Source organism: Euprymna scolopes, chromosome 31, assembly GCF_053919585.1.
Source record: "Euprymna scolopes isolate OS-2025 chromosome 31, ASM5391958v1, whole genome shotgun sequence".
Lineage (NCBI taxonomy): Eukaryota > Metazoa > Mollusca > Cephalopoda > Sepiida > Sepiolidae > Euprymna > Euprymna scolopes.
In genome coordinates this window covers 50,531,261-50,558,621 of record NC_136512.1, presented here as the reverse complement: position 1 = coordinate 50,558,621, position 27,361 = coordinate 50,531,261, and the positions used below count along the sequence as shown (strand labels likewise).

At 37.3% G+C, this 27,361-nt stretch overlaps 1 protein-coding gene across 4 annotated transcripts in view; it reads right to left on the bottom strand.

Moving 5' to 3' along the window:
• Window positions 1-27,361, bottom strand: part of LOC145255739 (pleckstrin homology domain-containing family G member 1-like) — a 521,632-nt gene that overhangs the window by 33,897 nt on the left and 460,374 nt on the right. For all 4 annotated transcript variants that reach the window (XM_080114372.1, XM_080114374.1, XM_080114370.1 and 1 more), the window contains 3 exons: window positions 10,522-10,616; window positions 4,103-4,219; window positions 1,749-1,899 (listed from right to left, as the gene is read on the bottom strand). In XM_080114372.1, coding sequence (XP_079970498.1) covers window positions 1,749-1,899; window positions 4,103-4,219; window positions 10,522-10,616 — 363 coding nt within the window. The remainder of the gene's footprint in view (window positions 1-1,748; window positions 1,900-4,102; window positions 4,220-10,521; window positions 10,617-27,361) is intronic.

The following is a 27,361-nucleotide window of genomic DNA, read 5'->3' as shown; positions in this document are numbered from 1 at the left end:
GCCAACTAAGCCTCTGGCCGGTTTTGGGGAGGATTGAAACCGTTTTCAGACAATGCTTACCTGAAATCATAGAGATTCAACATCTGTATCCACTGTGCCATGGGCCCTGAAGAGGGATCAGGTTTGGATTTTTTTGGGGGGGAGGGGGGGGGAGATTATAAATCCAAGTTTTTTCGTTTTTATGTGGTCTTCTATCATCGGGTGTGTACCGAATATCATATTTTTATTATTAGAATCATTTTGGAATGGGCAATTATTACATTTATTTATGGACTATTATCCACAAATAAATAAATGCAAAATGAATTATTCGGAATTTATTTAATAAATCATATGTTTTATAAAGGATAAACGTTTTCACATATTTTTTTACAAAATAGAAATTTGATAGAACTTTAGTTTAAGTCAGATTAACACACATGTGCAATAAAATTTTCGTTTTTTATTTTTAATGTTGTAACTTCTGAAAACTACATTTATCCAACATTTTAAGTAAATGAGCAACATAAAAACAATAGTTTCCAGATTGTAGCTGAAAAATCTCAGATGTGACATTTCAAAGAATGCAACTATGATACATAAAAGAATGAAATATTAAAATGTTAAACTGTTCTTACCTCAAGAATTGCACCTGAATACCAACAAACATATTCAAAGAATATTCTTAGCTTTTCAATGTCCCTTTTTTAAACAAAGAAAGCATTTTATTTTATTTGATTGTCACAATGCAAACAGTTAAGAAACATTGTGATCTGTTAGGTCAGTCATTAAACTTGGGTTATTTTTTTTTAATGAAGAAAAGTAAGTTTGAAAAGTCAATTAGGTTTTGAACATAAAGATCAAATATATATGGCGAGCTTCTGCTCGCCATATATATTTTTCCAGCTATGGTTAAATAGTATTACTACACTTTTTGCTGTCTCTCTTTGTCCATAGAGAAATAGTGAGGCAAAGGGTTAAAGGAAAACAACAATAGAAGGAAACTATTAATAAACAGAGAGAGATAGAAAGAGAGAAGCATGAGAGACAGCATATAAAGTCACAATATAGATTGAAAGAGGGTTAAGATGGTAGAAACTTATTAAAAGATTGGTAAATTAGTGAGTTAATTGCAAATTACGACTAATTAGAACAATTACAATGGAATTTCTCATAAATTAATTCAAGCATTGAGGAATATTTGAACCCAGGAACTCTCATCAATTCTTTCAACATGGTGATACGATAAAATCATGTATTCGTAATGGCAAAAGTTCCTTGAACTTATTCCATTCACTCCTAATTCTTATCACACAGGCATCTCACTAGTATTTGACCACTTTTTTTAATAGCAACAGCCACTTGAATCATGAGTGAAAAAGTCTCTATTGTAACAATATTCTTATCCAAAACAGATTTTTAAAGGAACCGAATTGAAATACATTAATTTGTTGCAAAGAACATGATGGAAGAAAACGAAATATGACCAAATATCGATTTTCAAATGAAATTTTATGTACATCTGAACTCGAGAATCAAACTGACTTTCTTTGTCAGATTTATTCAAAGAGTAGCATTGAACAACATGCACATGTTGTAAAAATTATTTCCAAATTATGCAGCACCAATGTGTGCTCTAACATGTCAGTTGAAAATTATTAACTTAATTCTTATTTGGCTCAAGTTATTTCTAACTTTTCAAAATTAGAATTTTATTTGTGTTAGTACAAGTTAAAATTTGCATAAAACTAAAATAATCAATAGCTTACCTGAAGAAGTAGATGGTATTTAAGAACCCGTTGAACTGGTTTCAATAGATAGGCACCGAGTGGAAGATTATGTCCCAGAACGAGTTGGCGCTGTTTAAAAATATCGGCCAAGTTTGGATGAGCCATACATTTGGTTAAGGTTTCCAAGGCACTAAAATATTAGAAAAAAAAATCTTGATAAAATAATTTTAATAATATATATGCAGACTAGAATTAATAGCTGCAAATTATTGTAGACAGTAAAGAAAGATAACATGTTGTGCATCAAAATCACTGAAGCCATATTGAATGCAAATAAATTCAAGAACAAAGGATAAATAATGGATTGAAAATGGTTGAACTAAGATGAAATCATTCAATTCATAAGAAATAATTGACTCAACGTATGATACAAAATAAATGAGAAAATATATTCTTATTTTATAATTTAAGAGGAAAAAGTTTTTAGTTTTAACAGATAAAACAAAATTCTTACCTGCATAACAATTTCAAAAATGCATTATTCTTTACAGAGAATGGATTCATCCAAAAATAAAAATATGCAAAATTCAAATTTACAAATTTGAATTAAGAAGCTTCTATTTTGCACGAAAAGAACACTGAATTAACGATAGTTTTCTACATGTATATGATATGCTTGTATAAAATTATTCATCATAAATAACCCCCTAAAGCGCTGTCCATAACATAAAAATCAGATCATTCAGGGAATAAACTTTGTTGACATTTTTACTGAATATAAATGTAAAGATATTTAATAAGTTGTTATTCATTTCAAAAAGGTTTTGTTTTCAGTTGACAAATAACTTGACTATTGATATGACCAAATTTTTTAATTAAATAACAAAAATGTTTCAGTTAATAAATTAATTTGGAAAAATTTACCATATAACGAAGCACTGATTAACAAAAAAACAAAAAAAAAACAAATGCATATCTAAAATAAAGATTGTTTTGTTATAATTACATTTAATTTTTGTTTTTCAGAAATTTGGGGCATTTTTAGAGAAAACATAAAAATTGCTTCACCCTCAACTGGGCACTTTTCTACAGGGTAAACTGATAAATACAGGTTTTTTTGTATTTTTCATAAAACTTTTAATGTCAGTGCACCTTCATTTTTGTTAAAAATTTTGACCTTACCGTCAAATATTTTTACAAGACAAAAAAATAATGACTGACAAGAGACATGTTACAAAAACAATTATAATCAAGTAATGGGAAATGAAACTATGAATTATATAGTAATTGTCTGTATTTTTGAGATGAGGTGTTTTCATTGATTGAGATTGTCGGACTGACTTCCTCATCTTGGTTGTTATAGTCACAACGTTTCGGCCGTTTTGCTCTCCAGCCTTCATCAGGTGTTTTGTATCGAACTGGGGAACCATTTGTTAGGAGTCTCGAACACAACCCTTTATTATTATTATGGGGGTACCGTATTCGGACTCCAGCTAGGCTTTGGGACATAGTTGCTGATTCTCTGTTTTGAATGTTACTTTTCACTGCCTTCATTCAGGATTGAACTCCACACCTTTGGGTAACTGTAAACTTTGATACAACGTCTAGGACCACTCGGCCATATGTCACAGTGACAGTTGGGTTCGAGACTCCTAACAAACGGTTCCCCAGTTCGATACAAAACACCTGATGAAGGCCGGAGGGCAAAACGGCCCAAACATTCTGACTATAACAACCAAGATGAGGAAGTCAGTCCGACAATCTCAATCTATGAATTATATATTTACAAAAAAAACAGCCTCATACTCAAAGAATATAAATTGCACAGAGCTCATAAAAAAGAAAAAAAATATCCCAAATACTAAGTTCTGTTAGTATCTATAATTTTTGAATTGCTATAAATAAAACTGTTTTTCATCTTCAAAGGTATATATTGAAGGCTGGGTATTTTTGCTAGTTGAAACTTTCTGTTTGAATGTCCTTAGAGACATTTAAGGAGAGGTGGGACAAATGATTGTCTAGCAAAGTCAGAAGGTCAAGTGTGGCAAAAACATGTGAATGAAAGAAAAGGAAGTATAAAATAAGTAAACTCAATGGCAAATGAGTAAAAGTAGATATAAAAAGATGTGTTCTTAAAAATGATTCGTCAAAGCAAACTGCAGAGCAAGGCTTCTAGAGTTTTCAACACCCAGCATTAATCCACAGCCACTAGATGATCGATTGGTGAAAATGAAGCAAGACTAAGAAGAATCTTTCCATCCACAGTGATAATTTGCTCGATGATACTTTTCAGATAGGAGTTTTCTGATAAAAAAAAACTTGAGGGAAGGGGCAACTTTGACATTATCTGTTGAGTATTTTTTTTTTTCAGAAATTTTTAAATAATCACTCACCTTGGGTAGTTGGTACAGTAGTCGCCATAAATTACAAATTTATCTTTATTTTTTACAAAACATTCAGCAACTTTTAAAGGATCTCCTTCACATAATTCCAGTTCTTGTAAAAATTTCCTGTAAAACAAATAGATTTTTGAAGTGGAAAACGAATAAAAACGGGAAAAAAAAGCTTCCAGTGAATGTCAGTTATTCAGTATGAAAGCAACAATTACTCGATATTTACACTTTAGACCTTTTCCTTCTGTAAAATAGATAGCAAGGGCGTTATGCACACCATCTTGCATCACTGTAATCCCTCTATGTGCAGGTCGTGCACACGGCCACACAGGCAAGAAGATGTGTACCAACTCTAAGTTCTCTAAGTTACACTTTAAACTTTGTCTAATAATGAACCCTTCAAAATGTAACTAAACACCCACTGGTCACTGGAAAATACTGCTCTGATGCCCAGAGCACATACAATGCACACAACCTCAAGTTTGTGTGGCAATACCTTTAACACATTCGCTGACCGCCTGTTATCCAACATTGTGGTTGTGTTCCTTCTTTGTAGATGCTCTGATGATGCTGATATGCCTCTTTTCTCAAGTTGCAGCTTGGGTGTTATTCTCAAAATTAATGGGCAATCAACAATTATTGAAAACTCAGAGATCATTTTCTTACAAATAAAAATATTTGTGCAAAGCAATTCTATATAGTTCATGCAAAGAAAGGTTAAATGATCTGGGTTTTCTCTAAAAAAAATCTAATGTTTTTGGATGCAGGATTTTCAACTTAATTCGACTTTCATTGCAAGGTTCAAGACAAGGTTTATGTTTGCATACTTGAAAATTTTCCAGGATCCACTTCCAAAATCTAATCAAAAAAACATTTTTCATTTAATACATAAAGCCCTGATGAATACATAAAGCCCTGTTATTCTGCAAAGATAAAAATACTAACAATCAAACGTTGAGTAAAATAAAATGTGGAATTTTGATGTAAAATTAAAACAGAAACATCGTTTAATGATTTTGCAGGGATGAGATATTTACTTGCCTTCTTATAAGACAGAAGAGTTAAACACGAGGTCAGTCTTTAATGTTGGGAAAATTTATCTCCCTAAAATGGGTTACTCTAAATTTGTACAAAAATTAAGATTGCCTCAATCTAGAAAGATTTCCGTTTTATTTTAACATAGCCAAATTATTGTGGTTCAATTACATATTTTACAGTGTTGTCCCTCATCTTGGATGAATGAGCTGAAGATAAAATGAATCTGAGATAACATGTTAATTACTAAGGTATGTTATAATAAAATGAATAGGACATAGCATGATAAGGTATATTAGCTGACATTCACAAAGATAAAAATGCTAACGTTGAGGAAACTAAAATTTTTGAGGAAGTCATGAGAAACAAACAGAAACACTGACGATTTTCCAGAGAAGAGATATTGCTTGTATTTACTTAATTTCTCACGAGAGCAGAATTAGACACATGTCGGTTTTCAATGTTGGGAAAACGTAGCTCCCCAAAATGGGGCACTCTACAGTGATACAAAACTTAAGATTGGCTCACTCTAGAAAGATTTCTCTTCCACTTTAGTCTTAGCCAAAGTGTTGCCATTCATTACAGGTTTTACGTTGTTACACTCGTCTTGGTTATGGTCATGTTTATCACATCTCAGATGTTGCACTCTCTGATCTTCTTCAGATAACAAGAGGTTGCGAGTTCAATCTTTGATGAAAGAACTGAAGACACAATTAACTGATACGAGATAACTAAAACGTATGGATCACTAAATAATAGTAGTTGGCATCAGTTGATTAAATAACACGTTCAGTTTGAAAGTTCAAGAATGTTACTATGACAAAAGCCACCTAAAGAATGTGGGTGGGTACAACAGTCAAGGTATTTCAGACAAGTATGAATAATGAAACAGTGTTCGTAAAAGAAAAAAAGAGAAGGAAAAGAGGAAAGAAAAAGAAAGGAAAAGAAGATGTTATAAATTTCTTTCTACACAAGGTTAGGCATGTTTGTGTAGTTCTATATACAGGATTCACTTCTACATTAATTAACCGATTATTATGAATTTTAGAGCACAGCTTCTAGGTATAAGGATAGATGATGTGGGTTATATTTAGCTTTATTTAGTTTTATTAAAAGACGGCAAAGGGAGTATGGAAGTCTTTTGCAAAAATTGAGACATTTCTGGTGTTTGTGAAATTTTAACAATAGGCTTAGACAACACAATAAACATTTTCCAAATTTCAATTTTTTTTTTTTTAGAACATTTTAAAAGGTTATTCGTATAACTTTCGATTTAAAAATTCAAAGGTTTCAAATTTGTATTAAATTTGACACCAATAAAATTCTTCAATCCTTAAATTTTAGACATTTTATAGAATCGAAAGAATCTAGACAAAGTATCATTATATCTTGATTTTAATCTTCATAAAGGTGAAGTTATTTTACCTGGGACAGATTCTTCTAAAAAAAATAAAAGGGTTTGATTTGATTGAAAAATACATTGAAATATGTAAAGATTTTAACTTGTGTTAAATATTAAAATTTAATTCCAAGCTTCAAGTTATTTAAAACAAAGATAAAACCTTAAAGAGTAGAAGATAATGAAAATTAACAGATAATAACTGGGAATAATTTTGTTGCATTACACGCAATTATTTTTATGAATCATTTCATTTGTTTTTATGAAATATCAACAACCTTAAGACAAAATTGTCAAAATCATTTTACTTTAAGATAACCCATTTTTTTTATTTTTTTATTATGTATTTATTCTTTCTTGGGCATATTGGGGAAAAACGCTTAAATTAAAACTACAAATAAATAAACAAACAAAAAACATGCATAATCTCATTTGAATATAAAAAGTTGTTATACAATTTTTTAAATTTTGCTTTCTCCTTTTTCTTTAATCCGTATAACCTTCAGTAAGATAAAATTCTTTCAAACATCTTATCTGAAATTTCTGCATAGTCTTCATGCAATTCATTTTTTTTTTATTGGAAATAATTAAATTTTTAATATGTTCTGACATTTCTTCTCAAAGAAATTTCAACATCTAGCAGCAATCGATTTATGGTTCACTTTGAAATATTTGAATACATTAACCATTTAAAATATAAAATAATTTAATTAGATTACAAAATCTTTGAAATAAAAAAAAATGACAAAATTAAAACATTTGGTAGATATTCTTATTTTATTAATTTTTTTTCAAATTTTAAAATATTCAATATTTTTTTTACATCAATATTATTTACATCAAATCTTGATATTTATAAGATTTTAGGTTTTTCTAGTATTTTAAGCAATTTGAAATGTGGTTTTTATTCAAATTCTTTTAAACAGCAGCTTTGAAATAAACATAAATGATGCATAAAATTAAAGAAAATCAACACTATATTAATTATGATAAACAAATTAACATTTATTTTCATGATTTATTGATGTTTTTTTTTTTAATGGACGTTTTTAAGCTTCCTTCAAAAGTAATGTTGATACATTTTTTAGTTTATGGGATTCATCTAGAAATGTTATCTATAATCGCCAATGTTTTTCCTTAATTATGCTCTAATTAACTCTATCCTAATATTGCACCCCTTTAATGATGCCATCATATTATGCCTCGAACTTATGTCCTAATATTATGTCCTAATATTATATCCCTACTATTTCACCCATAGCTGGACACACATGCACACACACAGATTTATACTTTTAAAAAAGTATGATACCCTCTCTTCCACCAACCATCTCATCAATTATTTGTTAAAATAAAAGTGTCTTTGATTAATCGTTTACAATAGAAATTGTTTGGTCATTAAAGAAGCCACAAAAAACGTTGCTATGGTTTCATAAGAATTCAATTAATAATGTTACTTTAGCATTACATAGTTGCATTGCAAGATGATTTATGCGGTGTGCTTTCCTGTTGACAAGTAAACTTTCAAAAACGATTTTTTTTACAAGAGTCACCATTTATCAAGGCATGAAGGCCACTCAAGGATAAGGGTTAATGAATGTTAGGTGGTAGTGTAGTAATCGTTACTTAGGTACAATATGATTATTTAAATTGGGTACAATATGATTATTTAAATTGGGTACAATATGATTATTTAAATTGGGTACAATATGATTATTTAAATTGGGTACAATATGATTATTTAAATTGGGTACAATATGATTATTTAAATTGGGTACAATATGATTATTTAAATTGGGTACAATATGATTATTTAAATTGGGTACAATATGATTATTTAAATTGGGTACAATATGATTATTTAAATTGGGTACAATATGATTATTTAAATTGGGTACAATATGATTATTTAAATTGGGTACAATATGATTATTTAAATTGGGTACAATATGATTATTTAAATTGGGTACAATATGATTATTTAAATTGGGTACAATATGATTATTTAAATTGGGTACAATATGATTATTTAAGGAGGCGGTTCAGCAAGAACTTTTTACACCAGACTTGAAGGCTACCATTCTGTAGTCGGCTGGGAAGCAGACCAATGGAACAGTGTTCCACAGGTGGGCAGTTCTGGGGAAGAAGCTGTGTTTGTAGAATCTGAGTTTAGATTTAGGCACAGTGAGAGAGGGGAAAGATTATTGATAGTGGTTGTAGCTAGTTGAGTGTTTTTGTGAAAGTTTGGCAAGATTAGAGTTCAGACGAGCACTTGCCATGAAAATAACGATAGAACAGAGACAGACTCACAATGTCTCTGTGGGAAAGAGGCTGCAAGGGAAAAAGTGCATCATCTACGAGGTTTCAGTGAGCTATTAAGGCATGAGAGGCTGAACAGCTCTTGTGGCAAAGAGGATTGCAGCGGCAGTGAGACACCTACTGGAGTGGTAGAATGATCCAACCATTTTTCCATCGATCTTGGCAACAGATTTGATGTATGTGTTCTGTTTCAGGAGTGAAGGTCAGTCTGAAAACTTGTTAAGACATGGTGCTTCCCCATTCATTTTAATTGGGGCAGATAGAGTTCAGAATGATTATGATGAGAAGAGATAAGCTTGGTTTTAGATGCATTAAAATTAACCAGTCACCTTTTTCCCCAATGCACAACGTGCTCAAGATCAGAAAGATATCAGTCATTGCTGGTCTTGGAAGTGTTGCCATAGATTGTGGTGTTGTCAGCATAAATGTTTACGAATGATCTAAGAATATGATTTGGTCGATCATTGATGCAGACCAGGGAGTTGGACCCATGATTAAACCCTGAGGGAAGGCAGTAATCAAGTCAACAATTAGTATTACAAAAGGACAATAAGGTAATGCTTGGTTAAGCATAGAATGATTAGTACTATTGCAAAGTTCTCACCCTTCTAGGCGAATTGTCCTATCAAGGCCTTGATGTAGTCTAACCTACTATTTTGGGGAGGGGGGGGAATAGATCTAGAGTATCTAATGCTGACCAGCATTAATATTGCTTAACTTGGTGATCCAATGAGAACTGGTGTTTCAAATCCATAACCAATTTGGTTTCTTGTCAGATTTTTTATATAAAATTATCAATAAAGTAAAGAACTTTCTTATTAGAATGAAAATGTAGTTTCAACATGACTTTTCAAAAGACCTGTATATCAATTTTAATTGGTTGGATTATAATTGGATTATTTTTGTTGTTGTTTTTCAATGTAAAAATCCCAATATTTTCGGTGGCAATGAGTATTTCATTAGAATGACTTACATATGTTTCAAAAGACAGGTAAAAAACAATGTTAAATGGTTTAACAGTGTGTGTAATGCCAGATAAGTCCTTTTAGGGTTGTTTAATGATAAAATAATATTTATTGCGAACGTGTTCGATTGACATATACAATGAATCAAGTTGCTTTCTTGAGTGGAATTGTTAGTTCATACTTTTCTCAACAGCATTATGCTGAAATAAACATGAAATAGTATGATTTTAACACCGCATAGTAATATAGGCATGGTAAAAATGGCACAAGTGGATAAATATAAAAAAATGGCACAAATCATGTAGTAGGATTCACAACTGTTTTCTCAAGCAACCTCAGTCAAGAACCTGAAGATACTAGTTGTTAGTTGTATGAGGGACAATCATAAATAAATTCAGGAGTGAATTTAAACAAAATTAGAGTTAATTTTTTATAAATATATATATATATACATATATATATATATATATTTAAAATTTTGTTTTCCTTTTATATTTTTTGATAAAGTCATTGGGAGAGTTTCATCTATAATTTTTTCATGTAGCATTTTTATTTGTCTACTTGTGCCATTTTAAAGTATGATAATTAGCAAAATTCGATTTGAACACATCATAGCTGATTCCATCAGTCACAACAAGACAAATCTCTCAATCAATGCCAATAAATTAGCTAAAATAACACATAATTGAAAAAGTACTTACTGACTGAATGCATAAATCTGAACAATATTTCCAAATAAAATTGTTATTTGATCTTTCGAAACTTCCTCACATTTATCCAAATATTCCAGATAACCCTGAAATAAAGAAAAAAGATCTAAAGAAAATGAAGAAAATACAAAAGCCGATTGTGTTTTTAAATGAAACGACTCAAGATTTGCTTTTTGGCCCTTTCATTTTTGAGGAATATGCAATCAAAACAGTAAATAAATAATGGTTTTGAATATTAGAAAAAAGGGTTACAGTGATGATAGCTCACACAAATGATATTATTGGAAATCTGAGTTATAAAGATATCGATTGGATAAAAAAAAAAGGCACCATATTTTCAAAATGCAGAATGTGTGGTTATCTAATTGAAATCCTTTAATGTCTTTATGAATATGAATCACAACCACTACAATTATTCATCCCATTTTTATTTTATTAAAAAATAACCGTGACATTCAAATCTAATGTGATGTGGTGGACAAGGACTTCAGCGTGAAACAATGGCTTGCAGAAAAGACCCGAGTATCTTGGGATCAAGATGTAAAAATAGGAGTGCTTCCCATAATGGTAGTGATACAACCCACGAGGAACAAAGACCAGAACTAAATAAATATATCATGTGTCACTCTGGTTGAAACACAATTGATGTCTATGGAGAAACTATGAAGACGTGGAGGAAGGCGACAAAGGTTGTGAATTTGACATGCATATATTTACAAATTCATGTTACAAGACATTTCTGGAAGTTCCAATTGGTTCCGTATGAAGGACTGACCTATTGTCTGACGAGTTTGGGGTTTAGATTAAATGTTGGCCCAAAAGTCATGGCAAAAATTTTGAAAACTGTGCTCAGTAAAAAGGACCTCATCAGAAATAACACAGATTCGTATGTAGATGACATTCTGATCAATGAAATAGACGTGTCAGCAGTGGAACTTGTATGTCATCTTGTCAAGTTTAGCCTCACGGCAAAACCACCAGAGTCATGGAATGTAAAAACAGTGTTAGGTCTCCTGCTTAATACACACAGTACAGAAAGAATGCTCTTCATGAAAAGACCTGTCAAAGATACATGATGAAATGAGACGGCATGAAATGTTTTCTACCTGTTGGCTACTACCCGATATCTGGATGGCTTAGAACAACCTGCAGTTATTTAAAATAGCAAAAGGAACTGATTGGGAAGATATGGTGAATAGTGAGACAGTGTGTTACAAGGAGTTGTGGAAGAGGTTCTACAGAGAGACCAGATTTGAGGAAAAAATTATGTTCTCAAATTAGAAAAAGGCATTGTATGGTGTGATGATCTGATGGTCATGGATGTAGCATTGTATGGTGTGATGATCTGATGGTCATGGATGTAGCATTGTATGGTGTGATGATCTGATGGTCATGGATGTAGCATTGTATGGTGTGATGGTATGATGGTCATGGATGTAGCATTGTATGGTGTGATGATCTGATGGTCATGGATGTAGCATTGTATGGTGTGATGATCTGATGGTCATGGATGTAGCATTGTATGGTGTGATGATCTGATGGTCATGGATGTAGCATTGTATGGTGTGATGATCTGATGGTCATGGATGTAGCATTGTATGGTGTGATGGTATGATGGTCATGGATGTAGCATTGTATGGTGTGATGATCTGATGGTCATGGATGTAGCATTGTATGGTGTGATGATCTGATGGTCATGGATGTAGCATTGTATGGTGTGATGATCTGATGGTCATGGATGTAGCATTGTATGGTGTGATGATCTGATGGTCATGGATGTAGCATTGTATGGTGTGATGATCTGATGGTCATGGATGTAGCATTGTATGGTGTGATGATCTGATGGTCATGGATGTAGCATTGTATGGTGTGATGGTATGATGGTCATGGATGTAGCATTGTATGGTGTGATGATCTGATGGTCATGGATGTAGCATTGTATGGTGTGATGATCTGATGGTCATGGATGTAGCATTGTATGGTGTGATGATCTGATGGTCATGGATGTAGCATTGTATGGTGTGATGATCTGATGGTCATGGATGTAGCATTGTATGGTGTGATGGTATGATGGTCATGGATGTAGCATTGTATGGTGTGATGATCTGATGGTCATGGATGTAGCATTGTATGGTGTGATGATCTGATGGTCATGGATGTAGCATTGTATGGTGTGATGATCTGATGGTCATGGATGTAGCATTGTATGGTGTGATGATCTGATGGTCATGGATGTAGCATTGTATGGTGTGATGATCTGATGGTCATGGATGTAGCATTGTATGGTGTGATGATCTGATGGTCATGGATGTAGCATTGTATGGTGTGATGATCTGATGGTCATGGATGTAGCATTGTATGGTGTGATGATCTGATGGTCATGGATGTAGCATTGTATGGTGTGATGATCTGATGGTCATGGATGTAGCATTGTATGGTGTGATGGTATGATGGTCATGGATGTAGCATTGTATGGTGTGATGATCTGATGGTCATGGATGTAGCATTGTATGGTGTGATGATCTGATGGTCATGGATGTAGCATTGTATGGTGTGATGATCTGATGGTCATGGATGTAGCATTGTATGGTGTGATGATCTGATGGTCATGGATGTAGCATTGTATGGTGTGATGATCTGATGGTCATGGATGTAGCATTGTATGGTGTGATGATCTGATGGTCATGGATGTAGCATTGTATGGTGTGATGGTATGATGGTCATGGATGTAGCATTGTATGGTGTGATGATCTGATGGTCATGGATGTAGCATTGTATGGTGTGATGGTATGATGGTCATGGATGTAGCATTGTATGGTGTGATGATCTGATGGTCATGGATGTAGCATTGTATGGTGTGATGATCTGATGGTCATGGATGTAGCATTGTATGGTGTGATGATCTGATGGTCATGGATGTAGCATTGTATGGTGTGATGATCTGATGGTCATGGATGTAGCATTGTATGGTGTGATGATCTGATGGTCATGGATGTAGCATTGTATGGTGTGATGGTATGATGGTCATGGATGTAGCATTGTATGGTGTGATGATCTGATGGTCATGGATGTAGCATTGTATGGTGTGATGATCTGATGGTCATGGATGTAGCATTGTATGGTGTGATGATCTGATGGTCATGGATGTAGCATTGTATGGTGTGATGATCTGATGGTCATGGATGTAGCATTGTATGGTGTGATGATCTGATGGTCATGGATGTAGCATTGTATGGTGTGATGGTATGATGGTCATGGATGTAGCATTGTATGGTGTGATGATCTGATGGTCATGGATGTAGCATTGTATGGTGTGATGGTATGATGGTCATGGATGTAGCATTGTATGGTGTGATGATCTGATGGTCATGGATGTAGCATTGTATGGTGTGATGGTATGATGGTCATGGATGTAGCATTGTATGGTGTGATGATCTGATGGTCATGGATGTAGCATTGTATGGTGTGATGATCTGATGGTCATGGATGTAGCATTGTATGGTGTGATGGTATGATGGTCATGGATGTAGCATTGTATGGTGTGATGATCTGATGGTCATGGATGTAGCATTGTATGGTGTGATGGTATGATGGTCATGGATGTAGCATTGTATGGTGTGATGATCTGATGGTCATGGATGTAGCATTGTATGGTGTGATGATCTGATGGTCATGGATGTAGCATTGTATGGTGTGATGATCTGATGGTCATGGATGTAGCATTGTATGGTGTGATGGTATGATGGTCATGGATGTAGCATTGTATGGTGTGATGATCTGATGGTCATGGATGTAGCATTGTATGGTGTGATGGTATGATGGTCATGGATGTAGCATTGTATGGTGTGATGATCTGATGGTCATGGATGTAGCATTGTATGGTGTGATGGTATGATGGTCATGGATGTAGCATTGTATGGTGTGATGATCTGATGGTCATGGATGTAGCATTGTATGGTGTGATGGTATGATGGTCATGGATGTAGCATTGTATGGTGTGATGATCTGATGGTCATGGATGTAGCATTGTATGGTGTGATGATCTGATGGTCATGGATGTAGCATTGTATGGTGTGATGATCTGATGGTCATGGATGTAGCATTGTATGGTGTGATGGTATGATGGTCATGGATGTAGCATTGTATGGTGTGATGATCTGATGGTCATGGATGTAGCATTGTATGGTGTGATGGTATGATGGTCATGGATGTAGCATTGTATGGTGTGATGATCTGATGGTCATGGATGTAGCATTGTATGGTGTGATGGTATGATGGTCATGGATGTAGCATTGTATGGTGTGATGATCTGATGGTCATGGATGTAGCATTGTATGGTGTGATGGTATGATGGTCATGGATGTAGCATTGTATGGTGTGATGATCTGATGGTCATGGATGTAGCATTGTATGGTGTGATGATCTGATGGTCATGGATGTAGCATTGTATGGTGTGATGATCTGATGGTCATGGATGTAGCATTGTATGGTGTGATGGTATGATGGTCATGGATGTAGCATTGTATGGTGTGATGATCTGATGGTCATGGATGTAGCATTGTATGGTGTGATGGTATGATGGTCATGGATGTAGCATTGTATGGTGTGATGATCTGATGGTCATGGATGTAGCATTGTATGGTGTGATGGTATGATGGTCATGGATGTAGCATTGTATGGTGTGATGATCTGATGGTCATGGATGTAGCATTGTATGGTGTGATGGTATGATGGTCATGGATGTAGCATTGTATGGTGTGATGATCTGATGGTCATGGATGTAGCATTGTATGGTGTGATGATCTGATGGTCATGGATGTAGCATTGTATGGTGTGATGATCTGATGGTCATGGATGTAGCATTGTATGGTGTGATGGTATGATGGTCATGGATGTAGCATTGTATGGTGTGATGATCTGATGGTCATGGATGTAGCATTGTATGGTGTGATGGTATGATGGTCATGGATGTAGCATTGTATGGTGTGATGATCTGATGGTCATGGATGTAGCATTGTATGGTGTGATGGTATGATGGTCATGGATGTAGCATTGTATGGTGTGATGATCTGATGGTCATGGATGTAGCATTGTATGGTGTGATGGTATGATGGTCATGGATGTAGCATTGTATGGTGTGATGATCTGATGGTCATGGATGTAGCATTGTATGGTGTGATGATCTGATGGTCATGGATGTAGCATTGTATGGTGTGATGATCTGATGGTCATGGATGTAGCATTGTATGGTGTGATGGTATGATGGTCATGGATGTAGCATTGTATGGTGTGATGATCTGATGGTCATGGATGTAGCATTGTATGGTGTGATGGTATGATGGTCATGGATGTAGCATTGTATGGTGTGATGATCTGATGGTCATGGATGTAGCATTGTATGGTGTGATGGTATGATGGTCATGGATGTAGCATTGTATGGTGTGATGATCTGATGGTCATGGATGTAGCATTGTATGGTGTGATGGTATGATGGTCATGGATGTAGCATTGTATGGTGTGATGATCTGATGGTCATGGATGTAGCATTGTATGGTGTGATGATCTGATGGTCATGGATGTAGCATTGTATGGTGTGATGATCTGATGGTCATGGATGTAGCATTGTATGGTGTGATGGTATGATGGTCATGGATGTAGCATTGTATGGTGTGATGATCTGATGGTCATGGATGTAGCATTGTATGGTGTGATGGTATGATGGTCATGGATGTAGCATTGTATGGTGTGATGATCTGATGGTCATGGATGTAGCATTGTATGGTGTGATGGTATGATGGTCATGGATGTAGCATTGTATGGTGTGATGATCTGATGGTCATGGATGTAGCATTGTATGGTGTGATGGTATGATGGTCATGGATGTAGCATTGTATGGTGTGATGATCTGATGGTCATGGATGTAGCATTGTATGGTGTGATGATCTGATGGTCATGGATGTAGCATTGTATGGTGTGATGATCTGATGGTCATGGATGTAGCATTGTATGGTGTGATGGTATGATGGTCATGGATGTAGCATTGTATGGTGTGATGATCTGATGGTCATGGATGTAGCATTGTATGGTGTGATGGTATGATGGTCATGGATGTAGCATTGTATGGTGTGATGATCTGATGGTCATGGATGTAGCATTGTATGGTGTGATGATCTGATGGTCATGGATGTAGCATTGTATGGTGTGATGATCTGATGGTCATGGATGTAGCATTGTATGGTGTGATGATCTGATGGTCATGGATGTAGCATTGTATGGTGTGATGATCTGATGGTCATGGATGTAGCATTGTATGGTGTGATGGTATGATGGTCATGGATGTAGCATTGTATGGTGTGATGATCTGATGGTCATGGATGTAGCATTGTATGGTGTGATGATCTGATGGTCATGGATGTAGCATTGTATGGTGTGATGGTATGATGGTCATGGATGTAGCATTGTATGGTGTGATGATCTGATGGTCATGGATGTAGCATTGTATGGTGTGATGATCTGATGGTCATGGATGTAGCATTGTATGGTGTGATGGTATGATGGTCATGGATGTAGCATTGTATGGTGTGATGATCTGATGGTCATGGATGTAGCATTGTATGGTGTGATGATCTGATGGTCATGGATGTAGCATTGTATGGTGTGATGATCTGATGGTCATGGATGTAGCATTGTATGGTGTGATGATCTGATGGTCATGGATGTAGCATTGTATGGTGTGATGATCTGATGGTCATTGATGTAGCATTGTATGGTGTGATGATCTGATGGTCATGGATGTAGCATTGTATGGTGTGATGATCTGATGGTCATGGATGTAGCATTGTATGGTGTGATGGTATGATGGTCATGGATGTAGCATTGTATGGTGTGATGGTATGATGGTCATGGATGTAGCATTGTATGGTGTGATGATCTGATGGTCATGGATGTAGCATTGTATGGTGTGATGGTATGATGGTCATGGATGTAGCATTGTATGGTGTGATGATCTGATGGTCATGGATGTAGCATTGTATGGTGTGATGATCTGATGGTCATGGATGTAGCATTGTATGGTGTGATGATCTGATGGTCATGGATGTAGCATTGTATGGTGTGATGATCTGATGGTCATGGATGTAGCATTGTATGGTGTGATGATCTGATGGTCATGGATGTAGCATTGTATGGTGTGATGGTATGATGGTCATGGATGTAGCATTGTATGGTGTGATGATCTGATGGTCATGGATGTAGCATTGTATGGTGTGATGATCTGATGGTCATGGATGTAGCATTGTATGGTGTGATGATCTGATGGTCATGGATGTAGCATTGTATGGTGTGATGGTATGATGGTCATGGATGTAGCATTGTATGGTGTGATGATCTGATGGTCATGGATGTAGCATTGTATGGTGTGATGGTATGATGGTCATGGATGTAGCATTGTATGGTGTGATGATCTGATGGTCATGGATGTAGCATTGTATGGTGTGATGATCTGATGGTCATGGATGTAGCATTGTATGGTGTGATGATCTGATGGTCATGGATGTAGCATTGTATGGTGTGATGATCTGATGGTCATGGATGTAGCATTGTATGGTGTGATGATCTGATGGTCATGGATGTAGCATTGTATGGTGTGATGATCTGATGGTCATGGATGTAGCATTGTATGGTGTGATGATCTGATGGTCATGGATGTAGCATTGTATGGTGTGATGGTATGATGGTCATGGATGTAGCATTGTATGGTGTGATGGTATGATGGTCATGGATGTAGCATTGTATGGTGTGATGATCTGATGGTCATGGATGTAGCATTGTATGGTGTGATGATCTGATGGTCATGGATGTAGCATTGTATGGTGTGATGATCTGATGGTCATGGATGTAGCATTGTATGGTGTGATGGTATGATGGTCATGGATGTAGCATTGTATGGTGTGATGATCTGATGGTCATGGATGTAGCATTGTATGGTGTGATGGTATGATGGTCATGGATGTAGCATTGTATGGTGTGATGATCTGATGGTCATGGATGTAGCATTGTATGGTGTGATGATCTGATGGTCATGGATGTAGCATTGTATGGTGTGATGGTATGATGGTCATGGATGTAGCATTGTATGGTGTGATGGTATGATGGTCATGGATGTAGCATTGTATGGTGTGATGATCTGATGGTCATGGATGTAGCATTGTATGGTGTGATGATCTGATGGTCATGGATGTAGCATTGTATGGTGTGATGGTATGATGGTCATGGATGTAGCATTGTATGGTGTGATGGTATGATGGTCATGGATGTAGCATTGTATGGTGTGATGATCTGATGGTCATGGATGTAGCATTGTATGGTGTGATGGTATGATGGTCATGGATGTAGCATTGTATGGTGTGATGATCTGATGGTCATGGATGTAGCATTGTATGGTGTGATGGTATGATGGTCATGGATGTAGCATTGTATGGTGTGATGATCTGATGGTCATGGATGTAGCATTGTATGGTGTGATGATCTGATGGTCATGGATGTAGCATTGTATGGTGTGATGGTATGATGGTCATGGATGTAGCATTGTATGGTGTGATGATCTGATGGTCATGGATGTAGCATTGTATGGTGTGATGATCTGATGGTCATGGATGTAGCATTGTATGGTGTGATGGTATGATGGTCATGGATGTAGCATTGTATGGTGTGATGGTATGATGGTCATGGATGTAGCATTGTATGGTGTGATGATCTGATGGTCATGGATGTAGCATTGTATGGTGTGATGATCTGATGGTCATGGATGTAGCATTGTATGGTGTGATGGTATGATGGTCATGGATGTAGCATTGTATGGTGTGATGGTATGATGGTCATGGATGTAGCATTGTATGGTGTGATGATCTGATGGTCATGGATGTAGCATTGTATGGTGTGATGATCTGATGGTCATGGATGTAGCATTGTATGGTGTGATGGTATGATGGTCATGGATGTAGCATTGTATGGTGTGATGATCTGATGGTCATGGATGTAGCATTGTATGGTGTGATGATCTGATGGTCATGGATGTAGCATTGTATGGTGTGATGGTATGATGGTCATGGATGTAGCATTGTATGGTGTGATGGTATGATGGTCATGGATGTAGCATTGTATGGTGTGATGATCTGATGGTCATGGATGTAGCATTGTATGGTGTGATGGTATGATGGTCATGGATGTAGCATTGTATGGTGTGATGATCTGATGGTCATGGATGTAGCATTGTATGGTGTGATGATCTGATGGTCATGGATGTAGCATTGTATGGTGTGATGGTATGATGGTCATGGATGTAGCATTGTATGGTGTGATGATCTGATGGTCATGGATGTAGCATTGTATGGTGTGATGATCTGATGGTCATGGATGTAGCATTGTATGGTGTGATGGTATGATGGTCATGGATGTAGCATTGTATGGTGTGATGGTATGATGGTCATGGATGTAGCATTGTATGGTGTGATGATCTGATGGTCATGGATGTAGCATTGTATGGTGTGATGATCTGATGGTCATGGATGTAGCATTGTATGGTGTGATGGTATGATGGTCATGGATGTAGCATTGTATGGTGTGATGGTATGATGGTCATGGATGTAGCATTGTATGGTGTGATGATCTGATGGTCATGGATGTAGCATTGTATGGTGTGATGGTATGATGGTCATGGATGTAGCATTGTATGGTGTGATGATCTGATGGTCATGGATGTAGCATTGTATGGTGTGATGGTATGATGGTCATGGATGTAGCATTGTATGGTGTGATGATCTGATGGTCATGGATGTAGCATTGTATGGTGTGATGATCTGATGGTCATGGATGTAGCATTGTATGGTGTGATGATCTGATGGTCATGGATGTAGCATTGTATGGTGTGATGGTATGATGGTCATGGATGTAGCATTGTATGGTGTGATGGTATGATGGTCATGGATGTAGCATTGTATGGTGTGATGATCTGATGGTCATGGATGTAGCATTGTATGGTGTGATGGTATGATGGTCATGGATGTAGCATTGTATGGTGTGATGGTATGATGGTCATGGATGTAGCATTGTATGGTATGATGATCTGATGGTCATGGATGTAGCATTGTATGGTGTGATGGTATGATGGTCATGGATGTAGCATTGTATGGTGTGATGATCTGATGGTCATGGATGTAGCATTGTATGGTGTGATGATCTGATGGTCATGGATGTAGCATTGTATGGTGTGATGGTATGATGGTCATGGATGTAGCATTGTATGGTGTGATGATCTGATGGTCATGGATGTAGCATTGTATGGTGTGATGGTATGATGGTCATGGATGTAGCATTGTATGGTGTGATGATCTGATGGTCATGGATGTAGCATTGTATGGTGTGATGATCTGATGGTCATGGATGTAGCATTGTATGGTGTGATGGTATGATGGTCATGGATGTAGCATTGTATGGTGTGATGATCTGATGGTCATGGATGTAGCATTGTATGGTGTGATGATCTGATGGTCATGGATGTAGCATTGTATGGTGTGATGGTATGATGGTCATGGATGTAGCATTGTATGGTGTGATGGTATGATGGTCATGGATGTAGCATTGTATGGTGTGATGATCTGATGGTCATGGATGTAGCATTGTATGGTGTGATGATCTGATGGTCATGGATGTAGCATTGTATGGTGTGATGGTATGATGGTCATGGATGTAGCATTGTATGGTGTGATGGTATGATGGTCATGGATGTAGCATTGTATGGTGTGATGATCTGATGGTCATGGATGTAGCATTGTATGGTGTGATGATCTGATGGTCATGGATGTAGCATTGTATGGTGTGATGGTATGATGGTCATGGATGTAGCATTGTATGGTGTGATGATCTGATGGTCATGGATGTAGCATTGTATGGTGTGATGATCTGATGGTCATGGATGTAGCATTGTATGGTGTGATGGTATGATGGTCATGGATGTAGCATTGTATGGTGTGATGGTATGATGGTCATGGATGTAGCATTGTATGGTGTGATGATCTGATGGTCATGGATGTAGCATTGTATGGTGTGATGGTATGATGGTCATGGATGTAGCATTGTATGGTGTGATGATCTGATGGTCATGGATGTAGCATTGTATGGTGTGATGATCTGATGGTCATGGATGTAGCATTGTATGGTGTGATGGTATGATGGTCATGGATGTAGCATTGTATGGTGTGATGATCTGATGGTCATGGATGTAGCATTGTATGGTGTGATGATCTGATGGTCATGGATGTAGCATTGTATGGTGTGATGGTATGATGGTCATGGATGTAGCATTGTATGGTGTGATGGTATGATGGTCATGGATGTAGCATTGTATGGTGTGATGATCTGATGGTCATGGATGTAGCATTGTATGGTGTGATGATCTGATGGTCATGGATGTAGCATTGTATGGTGTGATGGTATGATGGTCATGGATGTAGCATTGTATGGTGTGATGGTATGATGGTCATGGATGTAGCATTGTATGGTGTGATGATCTGATGGTCATGGATGTAGCATTGTATGGTGTGATGGTATGATGGTCATGGATGTAGCATTGTATGGTGTGATGATCTGATGGTCATGGATGTAGCATTGTATGGTGTGATGGTATGATGGTCATGGATGTAGCATTGTATGGTGTGATGATCTGATGGTCATGGATGTAGCATTGTATGGTGTGATGATCTGATGGTCATGGATGTAGCATTGTATGGTGTGATGATCTGATGGTCATGGATGTAGCATTGTATGGTGTGATGGTATGATGGTCATGGATGTAGCATTGTATGGTGTGATGGTATGATGGTCATGGATGTAGCATTGTATGGTGTGATGATCTGATGGTCATGGATGTAGCATTGTATGGTGTGATGGTATGATGGTCATGGATGTAGCATTGTATGGTGTGATGGTATGATGGTCATGGATGTAGCATTGTATGGTGTGATGATCTGATGGTCATGGATGTAGCATTGTATGGTGTGATGGTATGATGGTCATGGATGTAGCATTGTATGGTGTGATGATCTGATGGTCATGGATGTAGCATTGTATGGTGTGATGATCTGATGGTCATGGATGTAGCATTGTATGGTGTGATGGTATGATGGTCATGGATGTAGCATTGTATGGTGTGATGATCTGATGGTCATGGATGTAGCATTGTATGGTGTGATGATCTGATGGTCATGGATGTAGCATTGTATGGTGTGATGGTATGATGGTCATGGATGTAGCATTGTATGGTGTGATGGTATGATGGTCATGGATGTAGCATTGTATGGTGTGATGATCTGATGGTCATGGATGTAGCATTGTATGGTGTGATGATCTGATGGTCATGGATGTAGCATTGTATGGTGTGATGGTATGATGGTCATGGATGTAGCATTGTATGGTGTGATGATCTGATGGTCATGGATGTAGCATTGTATGGTGTGATGGTATGATGGTCATGGATGTAGCATTGTATGGTGTGATGATCTGATGGTCATGGATGTAGCATTGTATGGTGTGATGGTATGATGGTCATGGATGTAGCATTGTATGGTGTGATGATCTGATGGTCATGGATGTAGCATTGTATGGTGTGATGATCTGATGGTCATGGATGTAGCATTGTATGGTGTGATGATCTGATGGTCATGGATGTAGCATTGTATGGTGTGATAGTATGATGGTCATGGATGTAGCATTGTATGGTGTGATGGTATGATGGTCATGGATGTAGCATTGTATGGTGTGATGATCTGATGGTCATGGATGTAGCATTGTATGGTGTGATGGTATGATGGTCATGGATGTAGCATTGTATGGTGTGATGGTATGATGGTCATGGATGTAGCATTGTATGGTGTGATGATCTGATGGTCATGGATGTAGCATTGTATGGTGTGATGGTATGATGGTCATGGATGTAGCATTGTATGGTGTGATGGTATGATGGTCATGGATGTAGCATTGTATGGTGTGATGATCTGATGGTCATGGATGTAGCATTGTATGGTGTGATGGTATGATGGTCATGGATGTAGCATTGTATGGTGTGATGGTATGATGGTCATGGATGTAGCATTGTATGGTGTGATGATCTGATGGTCATGGATGTAGCATTGTATGGTGTGATGATCTGATGGTCATGGATGTAGCATTGTATGGTGTGATGATCTGATGGTCATGGATGTAGCATTGTATGGTGTGATGGTATGATGGTCATGGATGTAGCATTGTATGGTGTGATGGTATGATGGTCATGGATGTAGCATTGTATGGTGTGATGATCTGATGGTCATGGATGTAGCATTGTATGGTGTGAATGTATTATGGTCATGGATGTAGCATTGTATGGTGTGATGATCTGATGGTCATGGATGTAGCATTGTATGGTGTGATGGTATGATGGTCATGGATGTAGCATTGTATGGTGTGATGATCTGATGGTCATGGATGTAGCATTGTATGGTGTGATGATCTGATGGTCATGGATGTAGCATTGTATGGTGTGATGATCTGATGGTCATGGATGTAGCATTGTATGGTGTGATGATCTGATGGTCATGGATGTAGCATTGTATGGTGTGATGATCTGATGGTCATGGATGTAGCATTGTATGGTGTGATGATCTGATGGTCATGGATGTAGCATTGTATGGTGTGATGGTATGATGGTCATGGATGTAGCATTGTATGGTGTGATGGTATGATGGTCATGGATGTAGCATTGTATGGTGTGATGATCTGATGGTCATGGATGTAGCATTGGATGGTGTGATGATCTGATGGTCATGGATGTAGCATTGTATGGTGTGATGGTATGATGGTCATGGATGTAGCATTGTATGGTGTGATGGTATGATGGTCATGGATGTAGCATTGTATGGTGTGATGATCTGATGGTCATGGATGTAGCATTGTATGGTGTGATGATCTGATGGTCATGGATGTAGCATTGTATGGTGTGATGATCTGATGGTCATGGATGTAGCATTGTATGGTGTGATGATCTGATGGTCATGGATGTAGCATTGTATGGTGTGATGATCTGATGGTCATGGATGTAGCATTGTATGGTGTGATGATCTGATGGTCATGGATGTAGCATTGTATGGTGTGATGGTATGATGGTCATGGATGTAGCATTGTATGGTGTGATGATCTGATGGTCATGGATGTAGCATTGTATGGTGTGATGATCTGATGGTCATGGATGTAGCATTGTATGGTGTGATGATCTGATGGTCATGGATGTAGCATTGTATGGTGTGATGGTATGATGGTCATGGATGTAGCATTGTATGGTGTGATGGTATGATGGTCATGGATGTAGCATTGTATGGTGTGATGATCTGATGGTCATGGATGTAGCATTGTATGGTGTGATGATCTGATGGTCATGGATGTAGCATTGTATGGTGTGATGATCTGATGGTCATGGATGTAGCATTGTATGGTGTGATGATCTGATGGTCATGGATGTAGCATTGTATGGTGTGATGATCTGATGGTCATGGATGTAGCATTGTATGGTGTGATGGTATGATGGTCATGGATGTAGCATTGTATGGTGTGATGATCTGATGGTCATGGATGTAGCATTGTATGGTGTGATGATCTGATGGTCATGGATGTAGCATTGTATGGTGTGATGGTATGATGGTCATGGATGTAGCATTGTATGGTGTGATGGTATGATGGTCATGGATGTAGCATTGTATGGTGTGATGATCTGATGGTCATGGATGTAGCATTGTATGGTGTGATGGTATGATGGTCATGGATGTAGCATTGTATGGTGTGATGATCTGATGGTCATGGATGTAGCATTGTATGGTGTGATGATCTGATGGTCATGGATGTAGCATTGTATGGTGTGATGGTATGATGGTCATGGATGTAGCATTGTATGGTGTGATGGTATGATGGTCATGGATGTAGCATTGTATGGTGTGATGATCTGATGGTCATGGATGTAGCATTGTATGGTGTGATGGTATGATGGTCATGGATGTAGCATTGTATGGTGTGATGATCTGATGGTCATGGATGTAGCATTGTATGGTGTGATGATCTGATGGTCATGGATGTAGCATTGTATGGTGTGATGGTATGATGGTCATGGATGTAGCATTGTATGGTGTGATGATCTGATGGTCATGGATGTAGCATTGTATGGTGTGATGATCTGATGGTCATGGATGTAGCATTGTATGGTGTGATAGTATGATGGTCATGGATGTAGCATTGTATGGTGTGATGGTATGATGGTCATGGATGTAGCATTGTATGGTGTGATGATCTGATGGTCATGGATGTAGCATTGTATGGTGTGATGATCTGATGGTCATGGATGTAGCATTGTATGGTGTGATGGTATGATGGTCATGGATGTAGCATTGTATGGTGTGATGATCTGATGGTCATGGATGTAGCATTGTATGATGTGATGATCTGATGGTCATGGATGTAGCATTGTATGGTGTGATGATCTGATGGTCATGGATGTAGCATTGTATGGTGTGATGATCTGATGGTCATGGATGTAGCATTGTATGGTGTGATGATCTGATGGTCATGGACGTAGCATTGTATGGTGTGATGGTATGATGGTCATGGATGTAGCATTGTATGGTGTGATGATTTGATGGTCATGGATGTAGCATTGTATGGTGTGATGATCTGATGGTCATGGATGTAGCATTGTATGGTGTGATGATCTGATGGTCATGGATGTAGCATTGTATGGTGTGATGATCTGATGGTCATGGATGTAGCATTGTATGGTGTGATGATCTGATGGTCATGGATGTAGCATTGTATGGTGTGATGATCTGATGGTCATGGATGTAGCATTGTATGGTGTGATGATCTGATGGTCATGGATGTAGCATTGTATGGTGTGATGATCTGATGGTCATGGATGTAGCATTGTATGGTGTGATGATCTGATGGTCATGGATGTAGCATTGTATGGTGTGATCATCTGATGGTCATGGATGTAGCATTGTATGGTGTGATGGTATGATGGTCATGGATGTAGCATTGTATGGTGTGATGATCTGATGGTCATGGATGTAGCATTGTATGGTGTGATGATCTGATGGTCATGGATGTAGCATTGTATGGTGTGATGATCTGATGGTCATGGATGTAGCATTGTATGGTGTGATGATCTGATGGTCATGGATGTAGCATTGTATGGTGTGATGATCTGATGGTCATGGATGTAGCATTGTATGGTGTGATGATCTGATGGTCATGGATGTAGCATTGTATGGTGTGATGATCTGATGGTCATGGATGTAGCATTGTATGGTGTGATGGTATGATGGTCATGGATGTAGCATTGTATGGTGTGATGATCTGATTGTCATGGATGTAGCATTGTATGGTGTGATGATCTGATGGTCATGGATGTAGCATTGTATGGTGTGATGATCTGATGGTCATGGATGTAGCATTGTATGGTGTGATGGTATGATGGTCATGGATGTAGCATTGTATGGTGTGATGGTATGATGGTCATGGATGTAGCATTGTATGGTGTGATGATCTGATGGTCATGGATGTAGCATTGTATGGTGTGATGATCTGATGGTCATGGATGTAGCATTGTATGGTGTGATGATCTGATGGTCATGGATGTAGCATTGTATGGTGTGATGATCTGATGGTCATGGATGTAGCATTGTATGGTGTGATGATCTGATGGTCATGGATGTAGCATTGTATGGTGTGATGGTATGATGGTCATGGATGTAGC